Consider the following 17,653-nt stretch of genomic DNA (forward strand, 5'->3'; position numbering starts at 1 on the left):
AAAAAATTAAATAATTTGCTAAAGTAAATTACCTAATAATAAAATATTACCTTTGAAGAAGGTATGTAAGTTGTAAAATTTATTTTAATTTTTTTGTGTAAAAATTTTTTTATTTTATTTATTTTTTTATTTATTGGTGTAGATAAATTGTCTAATTGTAAGTAAAAATTGAAAAAAAAAAAAAAAATTAAATAATTTACTAAAGTAAATTAATAAAGTATTACCTTTGAAAAAGGTAAATTTAAATTTTAATAAAATGATTTTTTTTTTTTAAAAAAAATAAAATTAATTATTATTATAGTATGGCAAATTATTAATTCGTTATCAACGTGTCCGACTGGTTTCAGTTATTATGAAAAACTCAAAAATGCTTTATGGTAAATTTTTCGTCAAATTTTACGAATTGTATTGCTTGTTTACACTGTAAATTAATTTATTCATATGTTTAAATTTTTTTTTTTTTTAAAAAAAAAGGACAGAAAATTGTGTAAATATAAATATTTTTGTAATTTTATTTATCAGTTAATTTCAATTTGGTGATAAAAAAGTTTAGGTGATAAATCATAATTATTTTATAATTTTATTTATTATTTTATCAGTTAGTTTCAATTCAGTTGATAAATCATAATTATTTTGTAATTTTATTTATCAGTTAATTTCAATTCAGATGATAAATCATAACTAATTTTAATTTTATTTATCCGCTAATTTCAATTTAGTGATAAAAAATTTGGTGATAAACCATAATTATTTTGTAATTTTATTTATCAGTTAATTTCAGTTTAGTGATAAAAAAATTAGGTGATAAATCATAATTATTTTTTAATTTTTTTTATCAGTAAATTTCAATTTTAGGTGATAAAATGGTCGGATAAACCAATGAGCCAATATATGCGCGTTTGTCGTGCGCAAGTAAAAATGCTTTTCTAGCATCTATTGAATCTGCTGAAGAAAATGAGCATATCAGAAGTATTTGAACTTTTTATAAGAAATTTTTTTTTTTTTTTACTAAAATTAAACTTTTATAAATTTTTCTAATTTTATTCAAATTAATTACAGGTTTAAAGAAGCATTTAATTAAAAAGTTTAACAAAAGAAGCGATTTATGAACTAATTTAAAAACTTTTGAATTAATTAAAAAGTTTAAAGAAGTAATATATGAGACTAACAGTGGAAGAAAATTGACAATATTAATAAATATTAAATAATAAATAAAAATTAAAACTAAATTTAAATAGGAATCCAAATAAGATATAAAACAATTTACAATATTAATTACATTATATTAAATTAAAACAATTTACAAATTAATATTTTATATTTATATTAATTTTTAAATTTAATTTTTTCATTTTTACAAAAAAAAAAAAAATAAAAAATGAAAAAAAAATATTTTTAAAGGTTATTATTGGATGAAAATGTGGAAAGTGCATATATCGGTTTACAATCAGTTCCGTACGATGTAACACAACGATATTTCTGTACCGGTGAAACGATCGATTATACAAATTGGTTATCCGGAAAACCGGATAATAAAAATTTAAAAGATAATGGTTGTGTTATATTAAATGCTAAAAATGGCAAATGGATTGATTACAGTTGTGATGCTAATGATGAATTAGGACCTTGGGCAACTATTTGCCAAATTAAAGATACCCGGGAAGAATATGATGAGTTAAAATGCCCTAAAGGATTTGAATATTGTTCAAATACAAAAAATTGTTATAAGGTTTGTTAGAAAATTTCATTAATTTTTAATATAAATATAAATTTAATTCAATTTTTTTTTTTTCATTATTTTATAATAAAAAAAGAAAAAAAATGTTATAAATTTTATTTCTTTCAAAGTAAGTTTTACTTTTCTTCTTTAGTTTTAAAAGTAAGTTTTGTTACTTAATAAAATTAAATCTTTTCTTTAAAAACTATTTTGATATTTTTATAGCAAATTATTACTTTTGTTATTTGTATATAAATAATAATTCTACTAATTATTTTCATAGGTAATAACTGCATTACCTATTTTTATAAGTAATAATTCCATTACTTATTTTTTACATATATGTAATAATTGCATTACTTATTTTTATAGTAATAATTCCATTACTTATTTTTATGGGTAATAATTCCATTACTTATTTTTATAAGTAATAATTCCATTACTTATTTTTTACATATATGTAATAATTGCATTACTTATTTTTATAGGTAATAATTCCATTACTTATTTTATGGGTAATATTCCATTACTTATTTTTATAAGTAATAATTCCATTACTTATTTTTTACATATATGTAATAATGCATTACTTATTTTTATAGGTAATAATTCCATTACTTATTTTTATGGGTAATAATTCCATTACTTATTTTTATAAGTAATAATTCCATTACTTATTTTTTACATATATGTAATAATTGCATTACTTATTTTTATAGGTAATAATTCCATTACTTATTTTCATAGGTAATAATTGCATTACTTATTTTATAGGTATTAATTGCATTATTTATTTTTATAAGTAATAATTCCATTACTTATTTTTATAGGTAATAATTCCATTACTTATTTTTATAAGTAATAATTCCATTACTTATTTTTATAAGTAATAATTCCATTACTTATTTTTATAAGTAATAATTCCATTACTTATTTTTATGGGTAATAATTCCATTACTTATTTTTATAAGTAATAATTCCATTACTTATTTTTATAAGTAATAATTCCATTACTTATTTTTATAGGTAATAATAAAGGAAAAGGAATGAATCAAACAGAGGCGCAAAATGAATGTAAAACTTATAATGCGCATCTTGTAAGCATTGATTCGGAAGAGGAAAATCAATTTGTTTCTGGTAATTTTTATAATTTAACTTTATTAAAACAATAAAATTTCAAAAATTAATTTATGATAATTCTATAGAAAACAAACAAAAAAATGAAAGAAAGAAAATAAATTTTATTAAAAAATATGAAAATAATCTCAAATATTCAAATTATTTTTTAATTTTAAGTATTTCTATAACATTTATGCTACTTTTTTTATTTAATTTAGTATAATCTTTAATTATTTCATTACTTATTCAATGCTAATTTAGTTCAATTAATTATATTTAATTAATAAATTTAATTTCGAATTTATATATTTTACAAGTTTTATATTATATTTGTAATAAATATTAAAAAAATAATTCTTTTTCTTTCTTTTCATCATTTTAATATTATTTATTAATTTTTCATACAAAATTATAATATTTTACTTTTTCAATTTATTATATTATATATTCTTTAATTCTATAATGTTCTAAAATATTATATTATTTATATATATTTTATTCCACTTTATAAAATTATATTATACAAAAATTAAATTTTAATTAATTAAAAAAAAAAAACAGAAAAATAATTTCTTTTTTCATTTTCCCATCTTTTTAAAATATTATTTATTATTTTTTTTTTTTGTGCAAAATTATAATTATTTTTTATTCTATTAATATTTATTATATTTATATGTATTTTATTCATTTTACAAAATTATATTATACAAAAGTAAATTCTAATTAAATAAAAAAAAAAAACGATAAAAATTAAAAATAAAATTTTATAAAAAAATTTTTTTTTTTAAGATTTATCAATGAAACATCCACTTTCGGCAATGCGTATATTTATTGGATTAGAATTACATCAAACTGATGATATTAGTGAACAGCATTGGTTAGATGGTACAACAATTGATTATACAAAATGGGATTATATGAAACCGGATAAGGAACGTGTTCGTCCGGAACATGAATGCGTGATAATGATTCCGGAACGACATGGTGTATGGTCGAATTGGTCATGTGCTGATTCATGTTGCGCTAAACATGCTATTTATGGAGCTGTTTGTGAAATTGATCATGATGATAAGATAATATAAAATATAAATTTAATTCTAATTTTAATTTTTAAAAAAAATTTTTTTTTGTAATTTAATTTAAATTTAATAAAATTAAAAAAAATATATATCAAATAATAATAATTTATTAAATTATGTTTTTCTTTTTTTTTTTTCGTTGTTTGAAATAAATTATTGTAATTAATAAAATTGCATTGAGAATATGCAAAAAAAAAAAAAATTATATTAATTCGAATATAATATGAATATTTATTTTATGTAAACAATTAAATAAATTTTTGTAAGTTAAATAAAATTTAACAAAAAAAATTTCACAAAACCGAAAAACAAAAATGAGAAAATGAGAAATTAAAATAGCCAAAAAAAAAAAATTATTTTAATTGTTAAATAATTTTAATAATTTTTTTCGTCTAAGATTTAAATAAATTATCGATTGTATTTTTAGTATTAAATTAAATTATTTTTCTTTTTAAATGATTAATATTAAATTATTTTTTAAATAAATAAAAAAAAATGTTAAAATTATGTTAATTCTTGATTATTTTTAATATAAATTAAAATAATAAATTATGAAAAAAAAAATTGAATAATGAATAAAATGAAATTAAATTTTGCCAAAAAAAAATTTGCATTTTCCTTTTTTTTTTTTTTTTTTATGAATTAAAAACATAAAAGAAAGAAATGTTATCATTGTTATCAGTTGGTTACTAATCATTTTGCTAATCTTTCAAATTTTAACAATCCAATCTGAAAACAATTTTAAATTTTTTATTGAGTAAACAAATGTCTAAACATAGTATTAATTATAAACGTAATCGAAGGAAACAAAATGGTAATATCTGATTGATATTTGTTAAATTTAACACTTTTCTTATCATTTTTTTCTTAAAATTTCTTATCATTTCACTTTTCTTATCAATTTAACAAATAGTATAACTAATATTTGAAATTGTTAAAGTGGGCATTTTACTTTAGAATAAATCTTATTATTTGTAAAATTTATATTAAAGAAATTCGAGAATTTATACTTTAAAATTTTAAGAGTTTATAATAAAAGTTGTTTGAAATAAAATTTAAAACAAAATTAAAATAAAATTTAGGTCTAGTCCAGGTGGAACACCCGGACCATATGGTCGAATTCGACAAAAACAAGATTTCATTGATATTAAGAAAGAAATTGAGAAGTTAAAACGAATTAGTCGGTAATTTAATTAGCTATCAAATTTTTAAATAGTAAGAGGAAAAGCACAGAGAGAGAGAGAGAGGGGAAGAGAAAGAAAGAAGAGAGTAATACTTTTGTATGTTTAACAATGATAAAAATATTACAATTGTTTCAAAAAAATACAGAAATCATTCTTTCTTTTTTTCTTTTTAGAAATTTATATTAATGAATTTATCAAAGTTATATTTTTGAAAAATTTAGGAATTTATATTAAAAGTTATTTAAAAAAAAAAATTACACCTATAAATAGGTTATTTATTTAAATAAAACCTACAATCGATTATTTAATTAAATAAGTATTACACCTATAAATCGATTATTTAATTAAATAAGTATTACACCTATAAATTGATTATTTAATTAAATAAGTATTACACCTATAAATCGATTATTTAATTCAATAATTATTACACCTATAAATCAATTATTTAATTAAATAAGTATTGCACCTATAAATCGATTATTTAATTAAATAAGTATTACACCTATAAATCGATTATTTAATTAAATAAGTATTACACCTATAAATCGATTATTTAATTAAATAAGTATTACACCTATAAATCGATTATTTAATTCAATAATTGTTACACTATAAATCAATTATTTAATTAAATAAGTATTGCACCTATAAATCGATTATTTAATTAAATAAGTATTACACTATAAATCGATTATTTAATTAAATAAGTATTACACCTATAAATCGATTATTTAATTAAATAAGTATTACACTATAAATCGATTATTTAATTAAATAAGTATTACACTATAAATCGATTATTTAATTAAATAAGTATTACACCTATAAATCGATTATTTAATTCATAATTATTACACCTATAAATCGATTATTTAATTAAATAAGTATTGCACCTATAAATCGATTATTTAATTAAATAAGTATTACACCTATAAATCGATTATTTAATTAAATAAGTATTACATCTATAAATCGATTATTTAATTAAATAAGTATTACACCTATAAATCGATTATTTAATTAAATAAGTATTACACCTATAAATCGATTATTTAATTCAATAATTATTACACCTATAAATCGATTATTTAATTAAATAAGTATTGCACCTATAAATCGATTATTTAATTAAATAAGTATCACATCTATAAATAAACAAAAACAAAAAAGCAAAGAAAGCATTTCATATTTAAAAAAATGTAAACAAAAAAAAAAAAAAATAAAAAATTTGCATATATTTTCAGGAAATTAAATAAGACTGAAATTAACAAGAAATCAATGGAAGGAATGGAATTAAAATCTTCATCTAAATTATTTGAGTATAATTTAAATAAACAAACACAAAATGAAATGCATTTTAATGCATTATTTGAGCAGAAAAGCGATGAAAATAATGTTAATTGTGCTAATGTAACAAATGTAAATCAAAATTTTAATTTAAATCAAAATTAAATTCAAATCAGAAATTATTAAATGATGAAAATTTGATCAAAAATTTATCAGTGAAACAATGTGCGCAAATGTACGAACCTGACAAATGCTAATAAAACAATTAATCATTTTAATGCAATATGAAAATTTGATTAATAAATTGAATGAAAAATTAAAATCAATCGAATTATTCACTCAAAAACAATTGGCAAAAAAAAGAAAAAAAAAAAGACCTATCGTACTACTAAATGAAAAAATGCCGTAAAGTTGAAAAATAACTTTTGCGCACAAATTTTTTTTTATAATAAATGAATTTGCAAAAATGTATTTATTTAATTAATTGCAATAAATGAAATGATATTATCAATTTATAATTTATTTTGACATTATTTCTATTAATTTATAAATTAAATTAATTAATTAATTAATTAGATGATTGTTTCATATTATTTCATATCATTAAGTTATACTAAGTAATCTTAGCAGGTAAAAAAAAAAAGTAAAGAAAGAAAATGATAGAACTGAATAACATATTCCGTTTAATTACCGGAATTATTAAATATGAATTATAAAAAAAAAAAAAATTCCCTCTTTTCCTTTCTGTCTTTCTCTCTCTCTCTCTCTCTCTCCCTCTTTATTGTTAAATTCTTAAATAATTCAATAAATAAATAATCACTAACATATATTAACAATGATTTCTCTTTTTTTTTTTTTTTTGCATCGCAATGATTGATAGTGATTTCCTGATCGAATTCATAATAATCGTGATTTCTTGATTGATTTTCTATTCATTATGATTTCTTTATCAAATTGATAATTATTGTGATTTCTTTATCAGAATTATAATGATTGTAAAAATTTGATCGTTATCAAATTTATACTGATTGTGATTCCTAAGTCGAATTCATAATAATCATGATTTCTTGATTGATTTTCTATTTATTATGATTTCTTAACCAATTTTCTAATGATTGTGATTTCTTTATCAACTTTATAATGATTGTGATTTATTTATCAAATTTATAATGATTGTGAATTTTTAATCAGGTTTATAATGATAGCGATCTGTTATCAAATTTATAATGATTATGATTTCTTTATCAACTTTATAATGATTGTGAATTTTTAATCAGGTTTATAATGATAGCGATCTGTTATCAAATTTATAATGATTATGATTTCTTTATCAAATTGATAATTATTGTGATTTCTTTATCAGAATTATAATGATTGTGAATTTTTAATCAGGTTTATAATGATAGCGATTTCTTATCAACTTTATAATGATTATGATTTTTTTATCAACTTTACAATCATTGTGATTTCTTATCAAATTTATAATGATTGTGAATTTTTAATCAGGTTTATAATGATAGCGATTTCTTATCAAATTTTTAATGATTATGATTTCTTTATCAACTTTATTGTCATTGTGATTTCTTTATCAGAATTATAATGATTGTGAATTTTTAATCAGGTTTATAATGATAGCGATCTGTTATCAAATTTATAATGATTATGATTTCTTTATCAACTTTACAATCATTGTGATTTCTTTATCAAATTTATACTGATTGTAATTTTTTTTGACAAATTCAACTTATGCACTTATCTTTTTAATTATTAATTATAAGCTAGACAACAAATAATCCAGACAATTATTGCAAATTTATTGAAATAATATTAATAAACTTACAGTAATTTATCATTCTTGATAAACTGATAAACCGATCGATCATTTCAATCAATTTATCAATTCTATTTTAGTATTACATTGCAATCAAATTACTCCAAGTAAATTGTGGGAGAAAAAAACAAAAAAACAAAAACAAAATTTTCCTGTCATCCACATTGTTAAGAAATAGCGATAAGATCAAAAATTTGTATTTTCGTTTTAATTTCTGAATTTCCTGATTAATTTGCATGAAATTTCCGGATTTTTGCTTATTAATACATTCGTTAGATTCTTTCTTTTTTTACTTTTTTTTCCTTCAATTTCTAAATTAATTAAATTAGTAATTAGTTAAATTCATAAATTCGTTTATTCTACTTTATTTATTTTTCTAATTATTTTATTTATTTCATAAGTTGCAACGTATTTTACACATGCTTTTTTTTGATAGAGAAATAAGATTATTTGTTGTTTACGTCACCAATGTACACGTTTGACGTAAATGACGTAAGTGTATGACTCATATTTAGGTAAGTAGCATTGAATCACTGTTTAGAATACTTCATGCATTCCTAAAATATTTAAAATATTTCAAAAAAAAAAAAAGATGAGCAATGAATTGCAAAAATGATTTAGTCAATCGTTTTCAAATTAAAATTGATTCCAGGCGGTATTGTACATTATTTAAATGCGCTAATGACCGGTTCAATTTTTATATATATATTTTTTTTAACATTTTTAATAGCTAAATAAAAAAAGAAAAAAAAAATGCAATTTAAGCTTCACTGAATGATTGGAATGTTCGGCAATTTTAACAAATTATTAAATAATTAAAAAAATATTAAAATACTAAAAAAATATTAAATTACTAAAAAAGAAAAAAAATTTATTGCAAATTATAAAAATTTTTTCTTTTTTTTAACTTAATTTTTATATATTATTATTTATAAATTGCGCAAATTTAACATTAATTAGCAATGGAAAATTAAATTTTTTTTTTTTAATTTTAAAATTATCTGAAATTTTTTTATTTTGCATCGTTTAAATTGAAAAGAACAATGAGTCACTTATCATAGTTTTAATCAAAATTATTCAGTTAATTTGAATTTATTTGCAAAAAAGAAAGAGAAAAAAAAAATTATTTTTTTTAATTTACTTTTTTTCCTTCAATTTCTAAAATTAATTAAATTAGTAATTAATTAAATTCATAAATTTCTTAATTATTCAGTTAATTTGAATTTATTTGCAAAAAAGAAGAAAAAAAAAATTATTTTTTTTAATTTACTTTTTTTCCTTCAATTTCTAAAATTAATTAAATTAGTAATTAGTTAAATTCATAAATTTCTTTATTTTACTTCATTTATTTTTCGAATTATTTTATTTATTTCATAAATTGCATTAATATTAAACTCTTTAAAAAAATTTTTCAAATACATTTAATTGAACTATCTAAATTGTTAATAATAATAAAAGTTTAACTTTTTTTCTTTTTAAATGATAATAAAGTAAAAGATAAAAATTTTTAATATTTAAATATTATCTTTATAATTGAATTTTTTGATAGTAAAAATTTATAAATTTCCTATTTACAAAAATTATTTATTTTTTGAATATTTCTATCATAGTCTTGCAATTATTATTAAATTTAAAAATTATTTAAAAAAACTTCCAAAATTTGTTTGAAAATTGTAAAACGTTTTTTTTTTTCATAATTGCAATTTTTGTTTAATTGCGCTCAGGCGGTTAATTCAAACGTCACTATTTGGTGACATCCGTATGTCATACAAAAAAAAAAAAAAAAAAAAAAAAAACAATAAAAAAATAAAATAACAATAAAATGAAGAAAATTATTTACGACGAAAAAGAAAAAAAAAAAGTGCTCAATTTCATATATAATTGATGGTAAATAGCTCAATAATAGTTTTTAAACATTTAACAAATTTTTTCAATGAATTTTTTTTTTTGTTAAAATTTTTGAAATCTTGTTTGAAATTTTTAAATTACATTTGAATCAGCTCAGATCGAATGAACAAATTATCTAATCGATCTCAAATTGCTCTTAATATATCAACATTTTCAGTCATTAAAAAGGAAAATGAAATGATTCAAAAAAAAATTTTTTTTATCATTTATTTTATATTTATTTATATTTGTTTATTTTATATTTATATTTATAGGTTTTTATCATTTATTTTATATTTATTTATATTTACATTTATTTATTTATATTTGTTTATTTTATATTTATATTTATAGGTTTTTATCATTTATTTTATATTTATTTATATTTACATTTATTTATTTATATTTGTTTATTTTATATTTACATTTATAGGTTTTTATCATTTATTTTATATTTATATTTATTTTTTTAATTTATATTTGTGTATTTATATTTGTTGATTTTGTAATTATAGAATTTTATCATTTATTTTATTTTTATATTTATTTATTTATATCTTTTTATATTTAAGTATTTATATTTATTTATTTTATATTTATAGGTTTTTATCATTTATTTTGTATTTATATTAATTTATTTTATTATTATATTTATTTATTTATATTTACGTATTTGTATTTTTTATTTTATAATTATAGAATTTATCATTTATTTCATATTTATACTTATTTATTTTTATTTGTATTTATTTGTATTATTTATTTATATTTGTTTATTTTATATTTATGTGTATTTATTTATATTTATTTATTTATATCTGTTTATTTTATATTTATAGAATTTTACCATTTATTTTATATTATTTATATTACTGTTTTTTTGTAATCTATTTAAATGCACAAAAAAATCATTTTTCAATATATCAAAATTATTTTAGATAAGTAAATGAGATAAACAAGTAAAATTTTGTACTAAATTTTTGTTATATTTTATTTGTAAGATTAAAAACAATTTGTTTTTTTTAATTTGCATAAGTTTAACTAATCATTTCATTTGAATACCTTAATTTTCTTAAATATCTTTTTTAAAATATTTAAATACCTTAATTTAAATATCTTAAATAGAAATAAGATCGTTTTTTTCCTCTTCCAAATCAAATTTAGGAGAAAGAAGCTGCATTTTTAATTCATTTCAATAATTTTAAGTAATTATTTCAGTACTTTTAATCAAAACTATTGAATTATTTTTTTATCAAATTTAATTTAATAATAAAAAAACTGAAAAAAGAAAATATAATAAAATAAACAATAAATTTGAAAAAGAAAATGAAAAATTAAAAAACTTTTTGCTTAAAATTATTCATATCAGAAATTTTGAAGTAATACATTTGATATTTGATAAATTACTGAATGTATAATTTAAAATTTAATTTTATAATTCAATGAATTTTTTCTGTTGTTTTTTCAAATTTAAATTTTTATTTTTTATTTTTTTTTTTTTGTGTTTAAAAAGTTAAACATAAATAATTCAAAAAAAAAAAAAAAGAAAAGGTTTAATTTGCAAATTATATATTTAAAAAAAAAAAAATTTAATAATTAACCTCTGAAGTGATTGTGCTTAACAACGAATTGTTAAAGTATTTAAAGTTTTAAAAATTGAAATTTAAAAAAGTGATAAGATGTCATATTTGATATTTAATGATTGATAGTAGCTGATAACAATTAAAAATACTTTTTATCAAATTAATATTCTAATTTTTTAGCAGCAACATTTATTACTTAAACATTTCCAATTTTAATAATTCAATTATTTGATTTCGTTCTAAATTTGAATTTACTTATTACTTAAACACTTGTAATTTTAATAATTCAATTATTTGATTTCGTCCTAATTTGAATTTACTTATTACTTAAACACTTGTAATTTTAATAATTCAATTATTTGATTTCGTTCTAAATTCAAATCTTCAGTATTTGACGGTTGAGAACAAAAGCAAATTTTAAAATCGTACATCAAAAAAAAAAAAAATTCATATAAATTTAAATTCAAAATGTATTACATTTAATTTTAAATATTTGTATTTTAATTTTTAGATATGAAAAATAATGAAAATTGATATTTGCATAAAATTTGTAAGCAATTTGAGGAAGTTATTAAATTATTATTTAATTTTTTCCAAAATTATTGTTTATTATTAACCTAAATTATTACTTAAGTTTTTATTTTAAATTTTATAGAATTAAAATTTGATTCATATTTGAGCTTCAACATTGCTTAAATATTCCTTTGATATTATTATAAAATGGACAAGAAAAAGAATTTGCAAAGAAAGAGAAAGAAAAATTTAAACAAACAGAAAATTTTAATTCAAATTTTAAAATTTGAAAAAGAAGTACTGAATTAAAATCAGTATTAAATTAAAATTAATAAATAGCAATAATATTTGAAAGTTTTATTTATTTAAAACAATAAAAAAAAAATTATTTCTCAGATAAATGATTAGCTTTTTGCATTCTTTTTGCTTAAAAATTCAAAAATTCACAAATTTCATATTAATATTTTGATGCAAATTTATTTTAAACATATTTTCATATTATTTATAAATTATTTTTATTTTCTTTTTTTGTGTTTGTTTGAATTTTATAAAAAAAAAAAAAAAAAATTTTGCTAAATAATTTTGTTAAAACTTAATGCAAAATATAGTATTTCAATTTCTTTTCTTCACAATTTTTTAAATTTTTTGTTTATTATTCAAAATAATTTATTAACTTTAATTCATTACACTGCAATTTCAATGATTAATTAATTAAATTCAAATATGAAATTAAGTAAAAGGTCAAAATGGGGTCACTCAAATGACACTGAGCGATTATCACATCAATTCATTATTAATCGAATGACAAAATGAAAAAAAGTGAAAAGTATTAAATATAAAATTGGAAAAATAATTCAATTATAAAATTTATAAAAATAATTTTATTGCATTTAATAATTTTAATAAAATTTTAGAAATTCAAAAAAAAAAAATGCAAAAAAAAAAAGCAAAAATTTTGCTACAACAAAGAAAAATTCTAATAGCAAAAGAATAAAAATGAAAACAAGTTTGATTAAAAAATTTTTCAATAATACTTCAAATAAATATTTCAATATGCTTTTTTTTTTTTTAAAAAAAACGATATTTTAAAAAAATTTTACCAAATATTTAAGAAAATATTTAACTTTTTTAAATGTATTTTAAAAAAAAAAAGAAAGGAAAGAAGAAATTTCTCACATTTTAATAAAGAAAAGAAAGAAACAAAACAAAAAAAAAAAAAATTTTGAAAAATTAGAAAAAATAAAGCCAGTTTGATATTAATAATATAAATAACTAACATTGACAATCAAATATCAAAAAAATTTATACAATTTTATATAAATGAAAAATTTTTTTTTTTAAATTTACTTTTTGTCACCAATTTTTTGTCATTAATTTCATTAAAATTTTTCAACTGTTTCTATTTTGTTTTTTTTTTTCTTTTTCACTTTTATTTGTAATTAATGAAAAATTATCATTTATAATCTAATTTTAAATGAAAATATATTTTATTGTTAAATAATTTTTATTCAAAATTTTGTTTTTTTTTTTTTTTTTTTGAACTTGAAAATTTTACTCAAATAAGTTTTAAGATTGTTTAATTATTTAATTAAATTAATTAAGCAAATATTATTGCTTTTTTAAATTTAAAGTATTGCTCAGACATTTTTATAGTGAATTTTTTAAAGTTTATATTTCATATTTATATATAAACCATTTAATTATCAATTTTAATCATTGTCCTTTTTTTTTTTTTTTTTTTCTCTTAATGCATTAAATTCGTTTAATTAATCAAATTTTAATAGCAAAAATAATTTAAGTTAAGCAAAATTAATTTAAATGAAATATATTTTATTGTTAAATTATTTATTTTATATTTTATTGTTAAGCCTAAACAATATGCATGTATATATGTTTATCTTAAATAAATTATAAATTTTAATTTTGAAAATATTTGAAATAAATCAAATTTTTTTGCGACCAATTTTTTTAATTTAAAAAAAAATTTATAAAAAAAAAAAACTAAGTATTATTTTTAAGAAACGAACTGTCCAATAATTAATGGAAATTGAATTGTGCGGAAAAATCATAATAATAATAATAAAATTTCCTGTTTTTAACCAATTGATGAGAAAATTTAATGAATGCAATACTTTTACACTATGTATGTGTGTGTCTGTTTGTGTATGTGTATGTGTGTGTCTGTTTGTGTATGTGTATGTGTGTGTCTGTTTGTGTATGTGCATGTCTGTTTGTGTATGTGTATGTGTGTGTCTGTTTGTGTATGTGTATGTGTGTGTCTGTTTGTGTATGTGTATGTGTGTGTCTGTTTGTGTATGTGTGTGTGTCTGTTTGTGTATGTGTATGTGTGTGTATGTTGTGTATGTATGTATGTATGTACTGAAATTAAATTTAAAAAGATTTTTAGTCATAACAAAGTTTTTAAAAATTAAAATTATAACCAAAAAAAAAAAAAAAAAAAGCCGCTGCTGCTTACTAGCATTTATATTAATCAAACTAATTAATCATTTGTGATTAATTAATTAATTAATTAGCAATTTTTTATGTAATTAATTAATTGCCCTTCATTAACACAAAATTTTTGAAATTAAATTTTTTAAATTACATTTTTTTTTATTGTTTTTTTTTTTTGAAGAAAAGAAAAACAATGTTGAAAATGATTTTTTAGTAATTAAAAATATATCATTTATAATGTGCATAAAAACTTTATTTTTTTTTTTAAAAAGTTTAAAATCTTTATTTGAAAACTTTATCAGTGATAATAAACAATTGAATATTCAAAGTTTATTTATATTATTTATTCAAATTGTTGTAAATTATATTAATATTTCTGTAAATTTGTATTTTTATATTTGCTTAAATTTTAATTGATTGATCATTTATCAGCCATTTATCATTTATCAGTTAATTGATATATTCATTGTTGCTTAATTGCTTATCAAAAAAAATTGATAATATTTTAGTAAGTTTAATTAAACTTTAGCTAACTTTTAGTAAAAATTTTTTCATTCAAATTTTTTAATTGTTCAAAAATTATCACTACTAATTTGAAATTATAATATATAATTTGAATTAAATTATTTATTGCACATTTTTTTTTTTTTTTTTATTATCAATAATATAAATACTAAATGTAAGAATCCTTACTTCCGGTTCATTTCAAATGATTCAATCAATCAATCAATCGATCAATCGATCAATATTTTCCGGAATTTATCATTAATATTATCAATTAATTAAAATTAAAACTTTCAATACGTTCAAATTTGCGCCATCTATTAAATTGAAATTATAATATATAATTTGAATTAAATTGTTTATTTGCACATTTTTTTTTATTATCAATAATATAAATACTAAATGTAAGAATCCTTACTTCCGGTTCATTTCAAATGATTCAATCAATCAATCAATCAATCGATCAATATTTTCCGGAATTTATCATTAATATTATCAATTAATTAAAATTAAAACTTTCAATACGTTCAAATTTGCCTCTACTAATTTGAAATTATAATATATAATTTGAATTAAATTGTTTATTTGCACATTTTTTTTTATTATCAATAATATAAATACTAAATGTAAGAATCCTTACTTCCGGTTCATTTCAAACGATTCAATCAATCAATCAATCGATCAATCGATCAATATTTTCCGGAATTTATCATTAATATTATCAATTAATTAAAATTAAAGCTTTCAATACGTTCAAATTTGCCTCTACTAATTTGAAATTATAATATATAATTTGAATTAAATTGTTTATTTGCACATTTTTTTTTATTATCAATAATATAAATACTAAATGTAAGAATCCATACTTCCGGTTCATTTCAAACGATTCAATAAATCAATCAATCGATCAATCGATCAATATTTTCCGGAACTTATTACTAATATTATCAATTAATTAAAATTAAAACTTTCAATACGTTCAAATTTGCCTCTGTTATCTTTCTGTTTATTTTATTTTTTTTTTTTTAATTTCTTTTAAAATAAAATAATGGTATGTTCAAAAAAAAAAAAAAAAAAAGAATTTTACAAATAAAATTTCAAAAAAAAAAAATTTGTACAACAATTTTCACATTCCATTTTTTTTTTTTGTTTAAATGCCACACACACATACACAATTACATTGACTTTTGATTTTCTTTAACATTTCGAACATCCTTCCTTCCTTCTTCTATCCTTTCATCTCATTTATCGATCAATCGATCGATCGATTGATCAATTGATCGATCAATCAAGTAATTGATCATCTTCTCCAATCAACCATACAGTCATGATGCGAGGACGTTTGAAGTTCAGTTCAATTTTTCAGTAAAAACATTTACAAATTAATCATTTGAAATAAATGAAATATAATCTTTTTTAAATTAAAACGACAAGGACAATTGTAATGTCATTTAATCTTTTTTTTTTTTTTTTTTTTAAATGAATTTCAATTAATTGAAATAAATTGTTTTAATTAAAATAAAAATTAAATGAATTAATTAATTGAAATAAAAATTAAATTATAACGTAATTAATGATATGATAAAAAAAAAAACAAAAAAATGATGAATATTTAATAAAATAAACCATTTTATTATGTAAATTTCTTTGAAATAATTCATGAATTCATTTTTACGAAATTAATTTACGGAATTATTAAATTAATAAATAATTAATTATTTTAAATATTTTTTTTTTTTTAAATACAAAGAATTTGTTATTTTATGCGTTTTTTATGAAATTAATTTACTAATTGAATTTGTAAATAATTAATTATTTTAAGTGTTTAATACTTTTTTTTTAAGCACAAAAAAAATTTGCTATTTTTTTTTTTTTTTTAATTTTTTATTTTCTACTGCTTTTTTTTTTTTTTTTGTTATATGCAATATTCGCATTTGAAATTGCTAAAAATTTTCTTTTTGAAATTTTTAATTCATTCAAAAAATTTTTTTTATTCCATTTAAAAAATAATTTTCATTCAATTTACAACAATGATTAGAATTAATTAGCTATTTCTAAAAAGAATAAACAAAAAATGTTTTATACTTATTTATTTATTTTTTTAAAATAGAAAAAAAAAAATTCGATTGTTATTTTCCTTTTTTTTCTTTTTTCCAATACAAAATTTAATTTATAAATAAATAATATTTAAATAATTTTGCATGAAAAAATGCATTTCCTGAAAAATTTTTTTTATTTTTCTCAATTAATTTATAAATATTTAATTAATATAACAGTATTTATTTTTATCATTTTTCAAAAAAAAAAGAAAAGAAAGTAATTCTTTTTCATTTCCATTAAATTATAAAATATAGAATTAAAATTAAATTTTAATTATTTCAAACAAAGATGAAAATAAAAAAATTCTTAATTCGAATACATCCCTAAATGATTTTTAATTCTTACATTTTTTTTTTTTTATTCAAATTGAGCATTAAATTTTAAATTTAAAA

The 17,653-nt window shown here is 17.3% G+C and overlaps 2 protein-coding genes across 2 annotated transcripts; both read left to right on the top strand.

Moving 5' to 3' along the window:
* Nucleotides 1–352: 352 nt before the first annotated feature.
* Bma-clec-89 (Uncharacterized protein) lies at nt 353–3,918 on the top strand (the record flags this gene model as incomplete). Its single annotated transcript, XM_043075948.1, has 5 exons — nt 353–423; nt 1,402–1,729; nt 2,437–2,464; nt 2,744–2,854; nt 3,626–3,918. The coding sequence occupies 5 exons, from the start codon at nt 353–355 to the stop codon at nt 3,916–3,918; spliced, it is 831 nt and encodes a 276-aa protein (XP_042931882.1).
* A 660-nt stretch (nt 3,919–4,578) lies between these two features.
* On the top strand, nt 4,579–6,554 carry Bm18081 (Uncharacterized protein; the record flags this gene model as incomplete). The annotated part of the gene is made up of 4 exons (XM_043075949.1): nt 4,579–4,596; nt 4,719–4,729; nt 4,998–5,099; nt 6,347–6,554. 4 exons carry the CDS (start codon nt 4,579–4,581, stop codon nt 6,552–6,554), a joined length of 339 nt encoding a protein of 112 aa, XP_042931883.1.
* Between the last annotated feature and the right edge of the window lie 11,099 nt (nt 6,555–17,653).

This window comes from Brugia malayi, assembly GCF_000002995.4.
Source record: "Brugia malayi strain FR3 genome assembly, contig: Bm_v4_ChrX_scaffold_001, whole genome shotgun sequence".
Classification (NCBI taxonomy): domain Eukaryota; kingdom Metazoa; phylum Nematoda; class Chromadorea; order Rhabditida; family Onchocercidae; genus Brugia; species Brugia malayi.